The sequence below is a fragment of the Lagopus leucura genome, unplaced genomic scaffold (genome assembly GCF_019238085.1).
Source record: "Lagopus leucura isolate 7727_CA_CO unplaced genomic scaffold, USGS_WTPT01 Super-Scaffold_100028, whole genome shotgun sequence".
Classification (NCBI taxonomy): domain Eukaryota; kingdom Metazoa; phylum Chordata; class Aves; order Galliformes; family Phasianidae; genus Lagopus; species Lagopus leucura.
This window is the reverse complement of record NW_024962279.1, coordinates 163,171-184,154: the sequence shown is the minus strand read 5'-3', so window position 1 is coordinate 184,154 and position 20,984 is coordinate 163,171. Positions and strand designations below refer to the sequence as shown.

General features: G+C 44.2%; 3 protein-coding genes across 6 annotated transcripts in view; 1 reads left to right on the top strand and 2 right to left on the bottom strand.

Moving 5' to 3' along the window:
• Positions 1-170: 170 nt before the first annotated feature.
• On the bottom strand, positions 171-8,412 carry KCTD6 (potassium channel tetramerization domain containing 6). 2 transcript variants are annotated; one of them, XM_042880880.1, is made up of 3 exons: positions 8,157-8,412; positions 3,128-3,233; positions 171-2,378 (listed from the first exon to the last, which is right to left on the bottom strand). In XM_042880880.1, the coding sequence occupies exon 3, from the start codon at positions 1,950-1,952 to the stop codon at positions 1,266-1,268; it is 687 nt and encodes a 228-aa protein (XP_042736814.1). In that variant the 5' UTR covers positions 1,953-2,378; positions 3,128-3,233; positions 8,157-8,412; the 3' UTR covers positions 171-1,265. The 2 variants fall into 2 exon arrangements, with proteins under 2 accessions (XP_042736814.1, XP_042736813.1); XM_042880879.1 differs by having other exon boundaries at positions 171-1,952; positions 8,157-8,409.
• A 234-nt stretch (positions 8,413-8,646) lies between these two features.
• On the top strand, positions 8,647-13,795 carry PDHB (pyruvate dehydrogenase E1 subunit beta). The gene is made up of 9 exons (XM_042880800.1): positions 8,647-8,769; positions 8,889-8,996; positions 9,065-9,127; positions 9,208-9,243; positions 9,335-9,620; positions 10,444-10,554; positions 11,145-11,236; positions 11,690-11,831; positions 12,196-13,795. The coding sequence occupies exons 1-9, from the start codon at positions 8,674-8,676 to the stop codon at positions 12,339-12,341; spliced, it is 1,080 nt and encodes a 359-aa protein (XP_042736734.1). The 5' UTR covers positions 8,647-8,673; the 3' UTR covers positions 12,342-13,795.
• Positions 13,589-20,984, bottom strand: part of PXK (PX domain containing serine/threonine kinase like) — a 31,776-nt gene continuing 24,380 nt past the window's right edge. Inside the window, exons 17-18 of one of the 3 annotated variants that reach the window (XM_042880796.1) lie at positions 20,830-20,892; positions 13,589-14,707 (exon numbers count right to left, since the gene is read on the bottom strand). In XM_042880796.1, the coding sequence (XP_042736730.1) occupies positions 14,502-14,707; positions 20,830-20,892 (269 nt within the window). In that variant the 3' untranslated portion in view covers positions 13,589-14,501. The other 2 variants (XM_042880797.1, XM_042880799.1) reach the window with 2 other exon arrangements.

Here is a 20,984-nt window from a genome sequence, read left to right as displayed (position 1 = left end):
TCAAAATAAACATTGAATCTCTACTCTCAAGAGAATTAAGTTAAAACATAACCAGAAATTGTATAAGTAACAGTGACGCAGTGGCCAAGAGAAGCAGGAATGGCTACATGAAATTAGGTAAGAACACAGAATCTCAGTTCCTTGACTTGAACGTATCAGAAACAGCACTCTATAGTTAAAGACACAGAATCTTATTTGTATTACATATATAAAAATCCGTATGTGATATAAGCAGCTATCAGATCATTAAAATAGGATAACAATGCAGCTACAAGTATTTTTAGGTGCTGCATTCCCTTTATCTCTACAGAAAGTGCGAATCCTTGCCATCCCTCTGTTGGTCAAAATGCCTCGTTTTCCAAACACTTTTGTTTTCCTGTGATGAGGACAGCTTGATCAACTAGTTAAGACAAAAAGGAACAAAGTATGTCAGTAGTGAAAGAGAATGGAGCCCTAGCAGAGCATCTGTGCTATTCTGCAGCGCTGAAAAACAGCCTTTGGGGTTTTTATTAAGTATTAGAGTTCTAGAAGACAAAAAATACAAGATAGTATTCTATATTTCACATTTTTATTAGCTTCTTGCTGGCAGGCATTACACTTGGGAATAATATTGCACCAGGCATTAAAAATATGAATTCTACCACAGGGACATTTTGCATTCAGAATCCAATATAAATATTTCTAATCATATTTCCATGGCTACAGATAGTATTTGGTTGCTTGATTTATATGCATAGAAAGAAACAGTTGTCATAACTGTATGAAACTGTACTTATCAAGTACTTTTAAAGGGTGGGATTTTTTTCCTAGAATATTACAATACTGTTTATTGATTTAGAAGCTAAATTAGTCTATGTGATAGCAGCTTTTCGCCATCTGCCTCTTAGATTCCGTTTGTTTCTTGCTCCCAGTGGCACAGGGTTAGATGGATTAGAAACCATTTAAACTGAGGTAATTTTAGCACTTTAAGTTGCATCGGAATTGTGTTAATGACACAAAATACCCTCCTGTACTAATTCTTCGGACTCCCTCTTTCAAACAAAAAGGTGTCTTGACTGAACAGGCACATGCATGTTTTTATTCTGGATGAAAGGACAGAACTGCTAGAGAATGAAACTTCTCCAGTCCTTAATGATAAACAATAAATACTCATATATATATAAAAAAAAAAGCCCGCAGTGTTACGTCAGCCAAAATCCAGACTCTCTTGGCTTTACTGTTCAATTAAGTCAGTAATAACTGAAACGGCTCCTGTGGAGTCAGAGTCAGTCATCTGTTTTTCGTGCCAGTCTACAAAAAGTCCAGTTGTGCTCCACTGTGTTTTCATTGGCACGCTCACTCATGTGATGAACTCTGGTATTCCTGATCGTGAAGCCTTGCTTTGTGATGTACTCCATAAGATGCACTCTGAGAGACACTTCCTGGTGGTAATCGCATGGCCCAAAAGTGAAGGAAACCTGGCAGTCCCTGGTGTCCATCATATGCTTATTCCACTTTGTGAAGTGGTTTGAAATGCCTTCCAGTAACGAATGGACTTTCGTTGTGATGGTGAGCTGCGTGATGATCACAGCCACCGGGTTGGAGTACTTGGACAGCTTGCGGGTGCTGGAAAGCTCCACCACCTCCTCAAAGGTATCCACAGGATACAGAGGCTTGGGGTCGTTGAGACACTGAATCAGAGGTTCAATCTGATAGAAGTCCGCCTCCTTCCGAAGTAGGTCGAACTCCTTGAAGTCCAGTGGCAAAGTTAGCTCTGAGGTCCTTAAGAAGTTAAGAACGTAACGGAAAAGTGGTCCGTCTCTGTCAATGAAGTAATTGCCCTGAGAGTCCCTGGCAGTGGGGAAGTCTCCCCTGAACATGGCCCCAAGCATTGAGTCAGGATATCTGGTGAGAGTTGTGAGGGATGTCGTGTACATGTGTCCACCCACATTTAGCGTGACTGGATCAGTCATCTAGAAAGAGAGAAATCGCAGAGTTTATCAAGCCACGACAAGAAGGTTCACCAAGGCACATGGCAAATACTGCTTGAGAACTGGTGGCTCTGGAAGGAACCTCACTTCTCCTATTTGAAGTCTTTCAGTGATGTTTAAACCTGAACAAATCCAAGCCTAGCAACAAGGCACAGCTAGACAGGATAACAACATTTAGAAAGCACAGTTTGAGAATGCTTTAGAAATCTTAACAGGGCTACTGTCACAGAAGGCACTTTCGCACTTGAGGAACAAGTTTTTTCATATTTTACAGATGAGGAAATGAAATCAGAGACATTTCCTGAAGAACAAGTTTATGTGAATGAGGTCCATCAGTGCTCCTCGCTTTCAAAATCTCATTCAAGAATAACAGCAAATCAGCTGAACAAGTCTTAAGACTTTTTCACCCTCAAAAGAGGAAGACAGTACAAGTTTAGGCACAAGACAAAGAGCTCACAATCAAAATAATCCATGCACTGGTTAAGAGGAATTATTAAAACAAGAGAACTAAAGCCTTCCAGCTTTTAATTCTCAGAAGAAGCATTTATTAGAAAATTAGCATGCTGCGTAGAAGAGGGGGCAGAGCACCAAACCAGTCTGCATCAGCTTCCAGATAGTACATGAGGAAGCAAGAAGAAAGCAACATAAATCCCATCTGGCCACCATCCTAACAGTCAGGACTGAGGCCAGACAGTGGAAAAAAAAAAAAAAAAAAGCGACATATGCACGGCAGCAGAATGTTTAGAGAATGAGAACAGGAGAAAAATAAGATACATTTGTCTGATTTGAGACAAGGTTTAAAGGAAAAATACTTTTTCCTTATAAATAACGCAAGAAAGTCCTTAAAATTATAGGCAAGAAGCACAAACTGTTTTCAGTCTGTGTGTGTTAGGAAAATGGTAACAATGAGCGTAAGACATCAGTTAAATTCTTGCTGATTTTAGCTAGGCTATATGAACATGAGCACATCCCACAAATGGCACATACGACAAAGCACTCCAGAAAACGTGAGCAAGCTGTTACTACATGCACAACTCTTGTTCTCACACTGTGAAGCCTCGATCCACACAGGACAGATCAACAAGGAATCTTACCTCAAGATCTTGAAAGCCCAGTTGTGCTGCTCAGCACACACACATTCACTCGGGATCACTTACCATATAGCCCCAGTCTCCATTATCCATCTGTTCAGTTGCTGAACCACGGTACTCCAAGTTGAACAGAAGGTTATTGAAAGATTGCAGTCCACCTCCTATTAGCTCCCTGCAGAAAAAAAGCACACACAGAAAAAAAAAAACATGGCAGGCTGATCAGTACCTACAAGAACCACCAAAGGTGGTTTTCTAATCAAAGGCAGACTCTCTGCCAGGACAGCATGCAGCTATAAAGCCATATTAGCAGAAGAACAAATGAGCTTTTCCCTGCATCTCCCTCTGCACCACCCACAGCACTGCCCCCTGAGCACATGGTAAGCACTCTGCTGGCTGTTCTGACCACCCCAGACTTGTCAAATAACAGCATGTACCTCTGAGGATAAATTCTGTTTACAGACTACTTCTCATCAGGAAAACTGCAAGTCCTTTGAAGGACAGGCATCTTTTTCCTCAATTAAAAAAGTTCATTTATTCACCACTGAGGTAACACGCACGACCCATTAACATCAGCCAAAATTCCCATGCTCCACTTTCAAACTGCGCAGAATAAATCAAGCACAAAAGTCAATGAACAGCAGGAAAATGAATTCTCACTGCAGAATTAATAATTCAGTAGTGGAGAACTGCAATTGATAACAAGAACTTTAATCTACAGAGGAAGAGTATGAACGGACTTCACAGACACATACATGCTCCCGAAACAGACCTCTTTAGGGACGAGCAAGAGGACAGCAAACGTGCTTTCAATGATGCTCCAACAAAAGCAATCTGAGCAGTGGATCACGCTGTAACTTCCCAGAAGACGTGGAACCACCAGCTTGCATAACAGGGGCAGGGGCTGCACACAAACGTTGCAAGGGAAACCCACAGCCCAGCTTATGCAACCCGAGGGGAAAAAGGTACGAGTGACCCCTGACACAGCTGAGGCCTTCCAAAGGTGCCCTGCTGCCCATGGATAGAGAAGGCAGCAAGCCTGTATTCCCTACCCATAATCTGCATCTCTGCTACAACTGCTGGAAATTTAGGTCAGCCTGTTTTAAGTAGGGTGCAGCTTCTCAGTTTTGTTTATTTTTACATCTTAAAGGCAACACAGCTACTGAGGCTTCTGCTCCCAGCCTCAGTGCTGGCAAACTTCAATGCACCATCCCTCAGCTAAAAGGAGCTGGGAGATTTAAGCCAAGACAGAGTCCTGCTTTCTCAAGCACCAGCTAATTCCCAGCCAAAAAATGACTCTTCCTTCTCATTCCCTGCAAACAAGTTTGGTATCATTCACCACAGAGCAACACAGCAGATCCATCTCCGGCTCTGCTATCCCGCCCAAAGCCAAAGTCAGGGCTCAGCAGCTCCCAGAAGCCAGGCCTTTGGGAGCCAGCAGTGTGAGCACAGCCTCAGTGGTACCTGAGATGTATTAAGAGAAGAAAACACAAAATCCCTGTATGAAAATTATGAGGTCAGACAACAGAAGCCTATGGAATTAAGACACAGAACGAGTCAAACCAGGATCTTACTTTCACAAGTGAGAGATGCAGCATGCCTGAAGAAAGCATATTAAATCACACACCCCCTAACAGCAGATAAACCTGGAATGCTAGCTCTTTTGCCAACATCTGTAGTTGTTCTGTTAACTGCTGACAAATGAAGAAGTGAAGTCATTCGGGTTCTCTCCATTTTGACTTGTCAGTCAAGTACAGATCATCACCTGTTACCAGTAGTTGAGATCCCTTCGACTCCAGTTGCTTTGTGTTTTTTTCCTTAAGGAACAGGTACTTGCAGCTGTCCCCCTGCTCAAGTACAGCACCAGCATAGCATGCAGACACATTAAAACCACTGGAGAGACTGCCTAGGGTTCTGACATGCAAGAAAAACATTCACTTGAAGAGGAAATAATGCAGCTGGCCAGAAATGTCACTGGCAATCACAATGTAAGAGATCAGCAGTCTTTTTATAAACTTAACTGGATCTTTACACTCAGAATATTCCAAAGGTAGGTAGATGTCCATCAGTTACTTGAACACACAGAATGACACTTTGTTATTCTGGCCAACATCTAAGCCCCTATACGGATTAATCTGGACTTTCCCCCACTCCATGCCTGTTCAGGGGAAGAAACAGACTACATTGCCCGTCCATTCGATGGCATGAACTCATCTTTGATCACAACACTGCTATGTAGCAGCACAATGAATAATTTACGAGAGCAATTAGCAGAAACGAACCCAGCCCTCAACACAGAAATGCAGCAAGAAGTCTCACTGACCTTTGTGTAAGAGTCCAGACTCCTACACAGACCTACCTGGCAACGCTCACAGTGCACCAAGAAGCACAGCACACAAGGTGCTACAAGGAGGCCATCCCAAAACACCTGGATGTGATCACAGCTACCTGCTGCTTCCCTGGCCAACGTGGCAGCACCAAATTTCTAGATAACTTCAAAGGGAAAAATAGCTCTGTTCAGGTACAACCAGAGATAAGGACTAGCAAACCACATCATAACAAGGGTGGGGAAATGGGCCCTTAACAATGTGCCTTTTAGCAATGCTCCAAATTCTTCCTGAATGAAAGTTTGTGACGCAGGAGGACGCAGAACCTCACTCCATCTATACTCCAGGACAGACAGCCTCAAGCCAGCGCCAGTCCATGTCACACAATATGCATCACCCAGGTACAGAACCTCAGCAGCACAGCTACTTGTGTCCAGGCAGCAAAGAACAGGTGATGTGCAGATGCAGCCCAAGACAAATTGCCTTTAAAGGCCGTAAGAAATGCTCACCTAAAACAATTCTCAGCCAGACCAACTTCTGACACCATTTAAGCAAAACAGGACATCATTCTCTGGTGAAAACACAGCACACCAATGGACTCACATCCAGTCCTACTTTCACCAAGCTTTTCCTGTCAGCAGGGAGAAGATCTACAGCTGCCACCATAGCCCAGGTACATCCAGAACTAGGAAGGAACAATAAGAGACAAGTACCTTCGAAGAAAAACACCGAAGTCACCATTTTGTAATAAATACACCAAATTGGATACCTGCATTTATAAAACACTCACTCTTACTTAATATTTGATGACTCAGAAGATTACAAGACTATTTACTAGCAAGGTTACTGCAACAGGTAGTCTCATTAACTTCAGCAGGGCTTCTCCCAGGTAGCTACTAACATGCAACCATTTTGCAAGCTGAAATTCACAGAAAGCAAAAGAGAGCTGGCTGAACGTCTGCATCTGTGAACAGACACACACACATCCAGGACAGAGCCGGGGGATGCCAGCAGCAATGCCAAGTGTTTGCACTGCTGGGACTGCAAACAGCACACTTGGCCAAGGGCACAGACTGCACACGCTGCACCTGGACAAAACCACAATGGTTGTACCATCCTGCACACTCAGATGGAGGAGGAGAAACACACCCAGCAGTCACAAGCCAAAAGGCAGACATCACCTGATCTGCTCTGAATGCTTTTCAGCTACCTTGCTCAAAGTGAAGGACACAGACTGTTTATTGTTTACCCAAACTGTTTAGTCTCAATAGGTACTGAAGACTTCAAGGTCAATATAAAGTTGACAGGACTTCTAATAAGCTAGTCTGTTATTTATACAGATAAATACCTGTGGCTCAAGCTACTCTTCCACTTAGTGAGCTCACTGTCTCTGACATTTGGATCTCCAAAGATGAGAAAATGAAACTCCTGCTCTCAGCAGCTACACTGTAAATGGACAGCCTCTCTAATCCTGAGCCAGTCTTGAAATCCAAAGGCAAGTTTTTATTGTAAATCATTACTAGTGACTCACCTGAATTGACAATACCTCAGCTAGTGTAATTAATGACTGTCCTTCACAGAACTGCAGAGCAAGGCAATAGTCTGCCGAGCAAACCCAAGGCCCTACAGTGCTGAGCTACCCCAAGCAACGAGCTATGTTATGGAAACAACTGGTTACCAAAACTTCCAGTAATACCACAGCTTGGCATGGCCGAAGGATGAATCCCTCACCTACACACGTCAAGTTTACAATGATTAACACAGTTTATTAGAACGTAACTTCTCCTTACTTTCTCTGTTTCTTTTGGTTAATATTTCAGTCTTCACCTCAGGCAAGAGAGCAAAATACTAACAGTGGCCACTCAGCATTCTCACTCCTTTATGCTTAATTGCTACACTATGAATTCTAAGCTCTGAAAGTTTTTTTTCCCCACACCTGAGGAACTCTAAAATCCTGGTTTGGGTCTGGGTTCTACATTATCCACCAATCTGACAGATGCTTGAAAATCCCACCTCACTATTACCATTTGACCCTCCTCATGCAGGAGTCCAAAGACTGCAACTGCACCTGCTGGCCCTGCACTGCTGGAGCCACACAGATGCTCTGCACAGTGTCGATAGTTGGTTTTACCCACATATCTTGTTCTATGGCACCAATAGGCAGCTATCTGCATGGGGAAACCCATCCAAGCAGTGCTGGATAAAGGCAGGTGTGAGGAGCACAGAGCATCCCACACAGCCAACAAGGCTATCACAGGGACCAAGCAGCAGGACGGTGACAAGAATCCTCCTTTCACGCCCAGGCCCGCAGGAGGAGCTGGGAACAGCAGCTTTCCATCCCGGAGGAACGCACGGTAGGAAATCTCACTCTGAGATCGCAATGATTCAGCAAGGATGCTGGACACGACTGCACTGCTCCACTCGCTGCCCCCAAGTGCCCAGTGCCTGGATACAGCGCCTGAACAGCGCTCCCGGCCCCAGCCCGGCCCTCCTGCACCGAGGGGCAGCAGGAGCTGCCATGCCAGGTGCAGCACTCCACCCCGCGCAGCCCCCCCCCCCGAGCTGAGGGCCGGGCCCCGCACCTGCCGCCCTGCCATAGAATCACAAACGAGACCCGTGTACGCCGCAGCTCCGGGCGCCCGCAGTCCCACGGGGGACACGGCCCCGCTTTCCCCCCACCCAGGGCGGGCTCTGGCCGCTCGCAGCCCCGCGTTCCCCCCCGCCACCCTCCCACAGAAGCGCGGCCCAGCCCCGCCCCTCCCCGCACTCACAGGCGCAGCTCCCGGCGCTGAGCAGAGCCCGGCGAGGATGGGGACGACTGAACGGGGAGCAAAGCAGCCGCCGCGGGAGGGGAGGAGCGGAGGCGGGGTCTGAGGCGATCCCCTCCCCGTCTCTCCGCCCGCTCCGGTCGGGTGAGGGAGGGAAGCCGCCTCCTTTCACCTCAGGGCCGCCGGCGGAGAAATCTCGCTCCGCCCTGCGCCTCCGCGCCGGGCCGCCGTATCATTGAAGCGGAGAGATGGGGGCGGCGGGGCGATGCGGCCGTGGGCGGCCCCGGCGCCAGGAGGCGATGCCGCAGTGTGCGCGCACAAACTCGGGCCATGCGCCTATCCCTGAGCGCGGCTCGGCCCTGCACGACGGGCCCGGCCGCCGCCACTACCGCAGTGGGGGGCCGGAAGTGACGAGTTAAAAGAGCGCCGGCTGCCGGCACGAGTTCTCGCGAGAGTTCGGGGCGGGGCCGAGGAAGCGCGGGGGCCGGGCTGCCGCCCGGTGCTAGAGGACACGGCCAAGATGGCGGCGGCGGGAGCGTTGCGGCTGCTGGTTCCGCGAGGCCGCCTTCTTTCGCCGCGCAGGGGCCTCCACCTCTCCGCGCCCGCCGCCATCCAGGTAGAGGCCGTAAGGGGGGGGATCGGGGGCGAGGGGTTCATCCCTTCCGAGCGGGGCGGGGCGGGTGCGCTGAGGGACGCCCGCTCCGCTCTGCCCTGCCTTGTGCCGCTGTCCCGCAGGTGACGGTGCGGGACGCGCTGAACCAGGCGCTGGACGAGGAGCTGGAGCGGGATGAGCGCGTCTTCCTGCTGGGCGAGGAGGTGGCCCAGTACGACGGTGCCTATAAGGTGAGGGGCGGCCGCCGCCGGGCCCGGGGTCGGGGCTTTGCGGGGTCTGACGCCGCTCCGCTCCGCAGATCTCCAGGGGGCTGTGGAAGAAGTACGGGGACAAGAGGGTCATCGACACCCCCATCTCTGAGGTACGGCGCGGGGCTCGCTCACCCCGCGGGGCTCTTCGTGGGCCGCGCTCCGGCGCTGATTCTGTTTGCTCCTCTTCCAGATGGGCTTCACGGGAATCGCCGTCGGTGCCGCGATGGTCAGTACAGTATGCCCTCCCCCCTTCTGAACCGAAACACAAAACGAGCTACTTTTGTGTTAAAACGTGGCGTATGATCTGACTTTGATAGGCGGGCTTGAGGCCGGTGTGTGAATTCATGACGTTCAACTTCTCCATGCAAGCGATCGACCAGGTTATCAACTCTGCCGCCAAGACGTGCTACATGTCTGCAGGAGCCATCCCCGTCCCCATTGTTTTCCGTGGGCCCAACGGCGCTTCGGCTGGCGTTGCTGCTCAGCACTCGCAGTGCTTTGCTGCCTGGTACGGGCACTGCCCGGGGCTGAAAGTCGTCAGCCCTTGGAGCTCAGAAGATGCTAAAGGGCTGCTGAAGGCATCGATCCGGGATGACAATCCAGGTGAGCACAGTCAGATCACAGCAGTATTTAGCTCTCATTTCTGAACGTTTCTTTTCCTCCCCCACCTCATGTAAAAAATAAAAAATTATTCAACACTTAAGCATCAGCATCAGTACACCTTAACTGCTTTCCCCTTATGGTCACTTGGCTAGCTAGCAGCAGAATAATTTTGTGCTGTTCTAACCTGCTTCCATGTACCCATCTAGAAGCTTTAAAAATGCATTTATGCACCCATTGTAAAGGCATTATAAAGGATGAAGGTGAGTCAGGAGAAGCTCCTGCAGATATGGTACAATGTAACTCATTTTTTAGAGATGATGAATTCAGAATCTCATTAATCAAAAGCAAGGTAACCTTCATCTTCCTTTCTCACGAGCACCCATGCAAAATGTAAGACTTATCTGAAGCCAGCAGTTCTACAGGAATATTTCTTAGCCATGACCTTTCCAGTTTTCCCTTGATCTACTTTTAGAGATGAGTATGCAGACTCAAATTTTACAGAAGTTTTGTAAGTCAGCATGGGCTTCTCGACTCCTGTTTTCTGCCAGGCTTTCTTTGTTTTGATTTGTTTTTTTATTGTTTTTTTTTTTTTTTAAGGGGAAAATCATATGAAGGGCTTTAAATCTTGTGTAAAATTATATTGCAGTCATACACCTGGTCACATTTAAGATGAATTTGAGACAGTATTTAAAATAACTGAGTAGTGAAGCTGACTTTTAATCTTTTGTATTGCTTTTGCAAATATTCTGCTGCAGTACTGTTAATCATAAGTACAGCCTGTTCCTGCAGAACTACAAATTAATCCAAGTACTTTTTGTTCTAGTTGTGATGCTGGAAAATGAATTGCTGTATGGTGTTCCCTTTGAGATGTCTGAACAGGCACAGTCAAAGGACTTTGTTGTTCCAATTGGAAAGGCCAAAATAGAAAGGGAAGGTAAGCTGAGAACGTGGTGTATGTGTTTGTATTCATCCTTACTAACCAAGCTGCCTGGGGAATCTTAGCTATTCAGAATACTGCTGTCATGGGACACAGGAGCATATTTAAAATGTTAATACTTAAATATTATTTATCTTATTGTACTCAATTGTTTTGTTCCCCGCATCTCATTTAAAACCGTAACTTTCTAAAAGGTTTCTTTCTTGATGTAGGGATGGTGCAGGTGATGAGCAGGAAAGTTCTCCTCACCTTACTATGTAATTTTTGTTAAAAATGCAGAAGAGATCATTGTAATTTTTCAGCCTGTTTGTAATTTACCACTGAATAACATGAACGTGTAAAAAGGATAATCCAAAGAGTACTAAAAACATTACTTAGATCCCTGAATTAAAAGGTTTTTTGTCTTCATGTAGTCCTGCTGCCACTCTTCATGGGTGTAGAATACTCAACATTTCAAACAAACGTATGGAACTTTAAATTTGCAAGATAATACTAATGCTACCTACAAAAGAGCCCAAGAAAAATGCCTTTTTATCGGTATTTTTTCTTCTGGATTTGTTTCTTTTTAACACTTGTTTCTGTTCCAGGAACTCATGTTACATTAGTGGCACACTCTAGGCCTGTTGGGCACTGTTTGGAAGCAGCTTCTATCCTGGCCAAAGAAGGTGTTGAGTGTGAGGTGTGTGGTGTTTCTGTTGCTTTTCTCTCTCTCTTGTCTGGGAAGAAGGCAGAGGGTCACCTTGTTCAAGCTCTGTAGAACATCAGTTTAAAAACTACAAGCTTTTATAAGTGCCTTAACTATCAGTGTACGTGCATTTCTTGTTTCTGTGTTTGACCTTTTCATCACAAAATCAAGTCAGAACTACTAAAGATTTTCAGATTGATCTACCTGTACAATGAGCAGAACAACGACAGCATGTGGCAGCATAATTATATACAGCAAGACTCATCAAGCATTTTCCAGGAGCCACCAAAAGCCGTTCTGCAGATCTGTCAGGATAAGCAGTAATTTCATTAACTTTAACTCTTCCTGTCAAAGTCAGAATAGATCGTAGTGCTGAAGGACCCTGTGCCCAAACAGCAGATGTCAGGATTGGATCTCAGCAAAACTCACACGGTGCCTTTTCTTAAGGTTGTCAATCTGCGCACCATCAGACCAATGGATATTGAAACGGTGGAAGCCAGTGTTGCAAAGACAAACCATCTTGTAACTGTGGAAGGAGGATGGCCACAGTTTGGAGTAGGAGCTGAAATCTGCGCCAGGATCATGGAAGGTACTGACTTCTGCAATTTGCACATTGATCTAAATCCTCGTGACTTCTTGATAAAGCCAGATGACAACACATTTAAAGTCCTGTATCTGAGAAGCTTAATAGCTGTCTTGTTCTAGACATGTTCAAATGGTCGATCCAGATGACCTGGTATAATTCTTATCCCAGGAACTGAAGCAAGATGGTAACCATTTGAGAAGCAAGGTGGTAACTTTTTGCTTATCACTGTGCACTATATTTTAGACAAGCAGGAACAGCTGTCTCTGGTACGACAGGAACAAAGTTGTTGTAAGCATATTAAAATTCAGAAACTGAATTGAGAGCAAATGAGACTGTGCAACAACCTGACCACCATTTTCTGTTTCAGGATCTGCCTTCAACTACTTGGATGCTCCAGCTGTGCGTGTTACAGGTGCAGATGTTCCCATGCCTTACGCAAAAATTCTAGAAGATAACTGCATACCTCAAGTGAAGGATATAATATTTGCAGTGAAGAAAACTTTGAATATCTGAGTTGTAAATATGTTTTAAAGTCCTGCTTTAAAAAGTATTAATGGTATAGGGCAACTTGTATGCAAAACTTTGTTGTATAGCTGCATAAACTTTTGTACAGTGAAGTACAGCGATCTCCCAGAATATTTATATGGCTGCAATGGGGTCTGGTGGGGTTTCTCTCTAAGCCACTGCATTTAAGTAACCCTGTGGTAATGCTTGTCTGTAAGTTAGCTTGTACTTCAGCTGGGTTAGGATCTCTCTGTATGCTCTAAAGTCAGAGGGAAGAAGAGGTCTTCCATTTCTGCTTGTCCTGTAAGATCAGACCAGCTGTGCTAAACTGACAGTGATGGTGGTTGAGTGCAGAATGGTAGTGAATAATAAGGGCCACCCTGAGTCTAGTCCTAGGATGCTGCACAGCTCTCTAGGAGCCTGTGTTTGCAAGGCTTACTAAAGGCAAATGATAAAACCAGAGCTGAGTGAAGCCTTGCTTTTTAATTCAACAGTTTAACAAATACCTGTATAAAATGGCTCTGGAAGCCTGTAGTATGGGTTAAGAGGTGGCTCGTGCTTTCTTCAAAGAGTGCTCTGGTCATACAGGAAAGCTGCACAAGAGCTTGATTGAAGATCCTGATCCTCTTCAGTGTGTGGTGGGAAATAATAGCTATTTATTCTTTATTAACTGTCACGTGCATTTTCTATGCCAGCTGTCATGTACAGTGATAAAAAAACTTGCTCAGATGTTTTGTTTTTATGTATGGTTTTGTGCCTTGTTTGTCTGTTTGCTTGTTTTTTAAACTCAACAACGGTATGCACAAACTATAGTTCTTACAGGCAAAAAAGAAAAAAAGTTACTTTTTTCAGACCTGGGTAAGGTAATAAACTATTCAAAAGCAGTTGTTTGGGTATGTTTGAAGAGCTGGGCAACAACTGCACCAGCTTTTGCTGCAACCACATACCAGGGTTCAGCTAAGGAGCTGACAGAGAGGATTTGTTCTTTGTTCAGCAGCTTCTGTTACTGCCCTGGTAGAGACAGTCTGCCTACAGAAGGCAGTGCAGCACAGCTTGCTGTACAGCCAGGAAAAGGTGCCTTCCAATGAACCGTTCTGGAGCAGATACTTACCTCTCTTAAGCAGACACAAGGGCTCAGGTCCTACTTCAGTTACAGGTCAGGAATCCAAGGCATTTCCAAGCAGAAGTGCTACTCGACTCTCAGAAGTCAGGCTTGCAGGCAAAATGCTAGCTGAACACATCCACCACCACGCTGCTGGAGGAACTCCATTAACATTTTAATAAAAATGACTGAATATCACAGGTTACATGAAACTGTACAGACATTCTCTGCATAGTTACAAACATGGATGTACTTGAATTTTAAAAAATGGATTATCTATAATCCTTTAAAGTGCAATTTGTTTAAGGTTTTAATCAAATCGAAAAATGATCTTTCAATAAAGTATAAGCTGTAAAATTAACTTGAAGTAAGTTTGCATTTAACTAAATCATGAATAATATCCCAGTGCCCTATTAACTTCCATTTCAACTATTTCCTTATTTAAAAAACACTTTCCCTTAGAGTTGCAGGTAGGATGTCCATTTAAACAAGTCTGAGACACTATTCTTAGTCCATCAGCAAAAATGGTGGGAATAAGATTTAATTCTCCAGTTCCCTCACCTGTGCAGTATGTTTTATGGGTTGTTTTGTTGGTTGGTTTTGGCTGGGTTCTTTTTGGATTATCTCAAAATATGCTGATTCAGTGCAGGAAGTTAAATGAGTTACTGCTGGATGACCAGTGTTGAAAAAGGGCAGGTTAGAAGTAGGTTCTTGTGATTTGACCAAAAAAAAAGTGAGAAGAATAGAACTAAAAAATGCATTAATTCACCTTGATCGTGGCCATTCCTATTCTCAGTTTTATTCAGCCACGCAGAAGTTGCTGTACCCGAAACTGCAGCTAGAAAACAAAATTCTTGAAACCAAATAAAGAATGGAGTACTTAGCATGGCAACGCAGTGCAGATGGGGTAGTGCTGCTACTTGTGTAAAGCTGAAATAGAGGTAAAAGGAGCTACTGCATGACTAGCTGCTGTATGCGTTGGTGAATCAGTTGCTGGTCAGAAGGGCCTTGTTCCTGGACAGCACAGGAGCGGGAGGGGGAATTCAATCCTGGTGTAACCGTCAGCCTCAGCTGATCCTGGGAGCACTGTAGTCACACGTGTGTGTTTTCTTCAGAGTTCCTTTCTGAAAGTTTTGAATGGAGCTGAGTAAGGCTCCTCGGCTCGCACTGACAGCAGGCTGTGAGCTTGGCTGTGTTGGCACCTCTGTATTTGGAGGAGGAGCTGCTGGTGGCAGGGGTGGCGGTGGTGGTGCTGGGGGTATCGATGATGCTCCTGTTGAGTGAGGAGAGAAGATGATGTTTGATTATGCCACAGAGGTCCTGCTCAGAGCACTGCAGCCACGTAGCCGGACCGTGTCAGTTCTGCACTAGGAGCTTCACTCCTTGAAAACAAGTGGAATGTGAACAACAGAACAGGATGAAAAAACGCTGATGTGATCAAACCTCTATCTGCAGGTGAGTCACGTCATCTGAGACACCTCTGAGAAGAAGCCTAAAAGTCATCAGTTCTCAGGGATGCAAAACGTGACTCAAATGCGATACTGACCGGGAAGCAAATCTTACCCTCTGTTCATATTTACACGACGAACATTACAGGTTTTACAAAGGACCACTCTGCTGTAGCATTTGTGGTGATTGATCAAATTATACATTAGTTTTAGGCAACTAACTGCAGATAGAGTTTTTCTGGAAATGTTTTACGTGTCCACTGTACTGTCAGACTTTCTTCAGCCATAGAGAAACAAGCAAATGCTTGTTTCACAGGCTGAAGGAATCACAACTCACTACTCACACCACTTGCTTTCTTTCTGTGCTCCTACCTTGCACTCTGGCCATTGCTTTTTACCCTAGTCATGTTGTCTCATCATGCTTTAAGCTTCATGCCCTGACAACTTGCAGAGAGGGCTGGAAAGCCAGAAACCAGCTGTGCATGCAGGCAGCTAACCCAGCACAGGTTCTGGAAGCTCAGGTCCAGGCAGGTGGCCTTATTTGACCCAAGCTACATTTCCACACGATGTGCTCCAGTGCTTCTCAGCTGCTGCACGTTACAACATCATTTCTACACTCAGGATCAAAGATACATGGCAGGAGTAAGAGCAAAGGCCAGAGGTGACCCCAGCTCCACAAGACATCCACGTGAAGGTGCATTTGCAGCACACCCTCAGTTGCATGTGAATGATGGGCCTGTCTTCAGCTTCATATTCTGAAAACGGGGGGCTTAGCGGTTAAGATATTATTATTCAACAGTGAATTTTAATTCCATTATCTAGACCATGAGTTAATGTCAAGTATGGCTAGGGAGACAAGTGGCATCTGTAGTTCAATACTTGTTTGGTAGCTCTAACCTATACGAGGAACACACCAGTAAGTGGCAAGGACTGGGATGCTTTTGGACAAAAGAGCAAAACAACACAGGGCCAGCCAACACACTATGACAAATGAGGTAGAACTGCTTGCTATGAATTAAGCAAATACTAAGCAGTTAAAGAAAACTATGGACATGGATTCAAGAAGTGTTAAAATTCTCACTGGCATGAAAACCTTTTTCTGTTATAAGAAAACACAGAAAAACAGCTCCTGTCTTCACTCTCATCCCTTTCAGAACTAATGTTCAAGTGCTATAGAGTAATGTTCAAGCTCTATTGGAAATGTCAGAGAATAAGTGAAAAAACACGTCTGGGGCACGTGGATCAGCTGCTCTCTTAAGTACTCAAAACATTACACAATGTTAGTATAAACTGAAATAACACATCACATATTGATGCCTTGGGGTCATCTAACTTACCCAAACCTGTGTTTTTGCACTAGCCTAAGATGTGAGTCTGTAATTACAAATACTGAAAACCATCCCCTGAGTTAGAGTCCTGTTTGTGCTGTGTGTATGGACTGCCAGTAAAGCACAGCAAAGCAAAACAGACACCCTGGCACAGAAGAACAAAACCAAGAACAGTTAACCACTCTGATGGGTTAAGAGGTCAGGGCAGGAGTGGCGTAGCAATGCTCGCATCGGATTTGGGATCAGATGAACTGCTGTAAAACAGCCAAGGCCAGCTCAGCACAACTGAGATGGCTTGAAAGTGATGCAAGAATTTCAGAGAACGAAGACAAGATTGGAACAGCAAGGTGAAACTGAAGAGGTTATGCACATAGTTGTACAAGATACAATAAGGAGAGACCATGAAGACAGTGGCCAGGACTCCATATGGAATAGAAATGTAGCAGTAATAATTTGGCAAAAGAAGGTACATATTTGACAGAAACAGAGGCAAAAATGCCACTACGTAAGTGCTTGGATTGCTATTATTAGGCCAAGAATCCATGTGGTTATCTTTAAATTTTGGTCTGGTCATTTTATGATGGGGGCATAAAGGACAGGGAGGTGGGGGAGAGGCTGCCTTTCTGCCTGGAAATCTGTTAAGTTCCTCAGTACCAAGTATTTCTAAATTGTGATGCCAACATCATACAGTTGAAAGAAACTCTTAGGAGATCTTACACCTGATTTCTGCCTTAAAATATAAATACAGGACTTAAGATGGTATCTGACTAGCTATGAGCATTATATATTGAACATGTAAATTAAGAGCACGATTCTGAAAAGCTGTCAAATCCATTCATTTCAGTCAACCTATCAGTCAACCAAAACTAAGCTGTCCCTTCTTGGCGTGAGTGGTGCAAAAGAAATGTTAGTTTACTGCAGAGGACTCATATGCAGCTCCATCTGCAGGTTAAACTGATCAACCCAACAGTGAAATACTTTCCCATATTTACCCAGGAAATACTTCAGGCAAGTGCTCAATTATCACACAACTTTTCCAATACATACGTTGGAAGCAGCTGACTGCAAACACATTCACTCATTCACACAGTTATAGGAATAAAACACTCAAACAAGAACTTACCAAGGGTTTTTTTTTACAGGGACATTTTTGTTAAGAGAGTGTGTTAAAAGGAATAGGAAGTAAATCAGATGCTGTAAACTTGATGCCTGAATTGAAACAAAAACTTAATTATGAATTTAAAGTGACAGTAATTGTGCAAACAGCATTAAAAACTTTGCTGAGAATGGGATGCAAACAAAGAAAATCATTTTAGTGATAAGTTTTTAAAGATGCTGTATTTCATTAAAATAATCCATAAGAATGCTCAGATCTTCTTCTTCCATTCCCTCCCAATACTAAGCAAGTTTAAGATTTGCATTAAACTTTCCCATACAGAAACAGAGCATCTTTAAAGAGATAAATCAGCATTAGCTTACTTTTCCGAAAATTCACGTTCAAAATGATGCATGCTCTATTGAAGACAGCAAAGAAAGAGAGAGGACACAAGTTAATCATCTGGATCTCGTGTCAAAGTAAGAAAAACAGAGAGCGTTAGCTGAGAAGTTAGTACCAAAAAACCAATACATTCTTATGCACTGAAAAATACATGGGAATAGCAGTTGTTTTTTTTTTTCCTATTGCATATACAACACTTGGATTGTGAATAACGAACTCAACTTTCCACACTGTAAGCATTATTATACCAAATCAACAAATAAAACATTCATATTATCAATTTCACATGCTGTAATTCAGGCTTCACAGGATTACAGTGCACTGAGAGACAGTTAGCAAGAAATCCGCAGGAAGATTAGACACCAGAGATGAAATCCATTCATCATGGCACATCTCCTGTCACACCTGCAGTTACACTTAAGCTACACGGATCAATCAGAAACAACCAAGGGCAGCACCTGCTAAAGCACTGTGCATTGTCTTACAGACAGGTGAAGAGCTCTAAAGATGCTCCACATGGCTCTCTATGAAACATGCTGTAGTGAAGTATTCAGAACAACTGGCACAGAAAAGGACACTAAAGTTAAGTACAACTCCTTCAGCTTATTCTCTCTGGGAAGTGCAGGACAGCAATACTGTTCAGAAAGGAGCTGGCTAAATGGCACCCTCCAAAGTTCTCTAGTAGGAGAGCTCACTGGTATGTTACGGGCTTACTGCATTGAGAGATGTAGTGAAGTTTTAAATAACCCACACCATGGTTCTGCATCCCTTCTGATCCTAGCCACAAAGGAAAACAACAGATTCTCAGTGAAGCAAAGTGGATAGAAGTGCGCAAGTAGATGGGGAAAAATGAAAACATAAAATCCATTCAGAAGAGAATGTCAGAAAGACAGAAGTTGTGTTAGAGTCATTCGTCATGATCTAAGCAACGTATTTCAAAGATGGCATTCAGCCACGTATCTGCAACACAGCTGGTCACAAACAAGCACTCCTGGCAATGAGAAACACCCACAAGAGTCCGTGATTCTTCCCCAGGGTATGACAGCCTGAAGCCTGTTTACCTCTGGTTGGAGTCTCTAGTTCTGCACATACCCACACACTACACTGACTGAGATGGAATAGGCCAAGAGCTTCTGTAGGATATCCTTCTCCATATCAGCCTTCATTTTGGCATGGCATCATATCAGCAAGACTCTTTGACTTGCTACGATACTAACACAAACCAGAAGGACAGACTGAAAGCCTCATTCCTGCTTTGAAGGTCATCTCACCATGATGCCCACAAGCAATTTTGGTCTAGAGGTAAACATCCTTAATGAATACAATGAAACAGGACAAAACAGAAGCTACAGCTGCATCAGCTGTCACAAATAATGTCTTAACCATGGGGCCAGTGAGTCTTTCACCAAGTCATCAACAGCACACCTGTACAGAATACATACAACATCACTGATGATGTCTCTCGCTTTCTCTTAGAGCTAATATCTGAAGTTTCGTCCATTAATTCTACTTATAAAAGCATTCCTGAAATGGTGACACTTGCCTTTATGCCCAAACGAAAGCACCAACACCATCAACCCATTAAAGCACTTCCTGATGTGGCTGCACACAGGGCAATGTGCATCACGTCACACACAGGGCAGACTGCTATGTCTCCTCAAGCACACTGCCTGCAGGATGACTGACACACTGTGACTGTGTGGTTTGAACTCAGAGCCAAATTTCTGAGCCAAAACTTCAGCCATTTTAAGCCAGCTGAGCCAAATCCATGAATTAACCTGAGCCTGAGCTTTCAATCTAGTTCCAGTACACATTAAAGTTGAAACGCCAGTTAAAAGCTGTTCTATTCCAGAAAGAAAAAAAAGTTTTCTAAATATCTATCTACTTTGAAGGCATGGGGATTTTCTTTTGCATTGTTCAGCTACTTTCTTTTTAAAGCATACAGAATCTGGAAGATGAGCCATCTCATCTACAGAGAACAGAGCTGTCATTGTGCAACACAACAGCAGTAATTATCTTGTTTAGAGTAACTGGAAGAAGTAAGTTCATGGAACACGTATTTCAGTGTACTCTCTACTCGAAGGAGAAATGACTGATTTGAATTTCAGCATAAAAGATTTAAATTATATCACAAGACTGTAGCATCTTACAAACGACCATCCACAACAAACACAGATTTGATTTCATCACTTTGGTATAGAAAGCTCCTGCGAGTAGGAATCATGACACAAGTCACCATAACAGCAATGCCACAGACAGCCTCCTTTCTTGGTATATATTCCATTCAGATCTTTTGCTGGTAATGTTTGCTAGTGCACTTCTTCTAGCCTTTCAGACTGGAGCGTGTCCACCACAGCTCAATACTCATACTTGTAATCCAACTTTCACAAGTATTTCTGTTTCTGGCAATGCCCACTCAAGCAGATTTCTCTACCACATCCCACCACTTGTCCCAAACATTAGCAAAACTGTTTGCATAGCTACCTAGCAAATTGGAAGTGGGATCTGGTCAAAACGAGAGATTATTTTTAACACAAACCAGTTTCTGACTTGTTTCTCTGCACAAGCAGCTCTACTCATATCACCAATAGGCGATAGCAGAATAGGGGAGATTTATGTGGCCTAAGGCATTCAATTTGTCATACCCCAAAACTTCCAAAATCAGGTCACAGCAGTACAGGTGTAAATAGACAATACACAGAACCAAGGGACTGACAAACATTATTTCATGGCCCACAGGCCATTAACATTAGAACAAACGTATACTGCAACATGAAGCTCAGAAGATGTCTGGAAACCAGCAGTCTCAGTAGGACTGGAGTAAAATCAAAGACTGAAGTAAACACTTAAACTCTACAGGTAAATCATACCAGGCACCTCCCAGAAAAGATAATATTAAAAAAGGAACTGAATTCAGAGGTTCTCTATAGCCCTCAAAAGAGGACAAATGTCCACACTCGACCTGATACAAGATAAACATAATCTCTGCGTTCCATCGTTTAAGACCATCATCCCTTAATCATCTTTGGGAACAACACAGTTCCTGTGGTTAAACACAGAGGGTAAAACAAAAAGGACACCACAAATTAAAAACAAACATTACAATGACTCTTGAGCTTACCTGCTGTAGAGGGCGGAGTGGGGGATGATGGAGATGTTAATGGGGAACTCGCCCCAGAGCCTGCTAAATAAAACAACAGTCTAGTAACTAAAGCTGTGATGCAAAACTCAACACAGTCAGACAGGACAGATTGTTGAAAACAGGCCAACTTTATT

Bases quoted from the DNA above. Each gene is read 5' to 3' on its own strand.
- PDHB (XM_042880800.1), top strand. From the start codon at position 8,674: ATGGCGGCGGCGGGAGCGTTGCGGCTGCTGGTTCCGCGAGGCCGCCTT. The intron at 9,244-9,334 runs GTCAGTACAGTA...TGACTTTGATAG, and splicing joins TCGCCGTCGGTGCCGCGATG to GCGGGCTTGAGGCCGGTGTG. The intron at 10,555-11,144 runs GTAAGCTGAGAA...TTTCTGTTCCAG, and splicing joins GGCCAAAATAGAAAGGGAAG to GAACTCATGTTACATTAGTG.
- KCTD6 (XM_042880879.1), bottom strand. From the start codon at position 3,154: ATGGATAATGGAGACTGGGGCTATATG. The intron at 1,953-3,127 runs GTAAGTGATCCC...CTCTCTTTCTAG, and splicing joins ATGGAGACTGGGGCTATATG to ATGACTGATCCAGTCACGCT.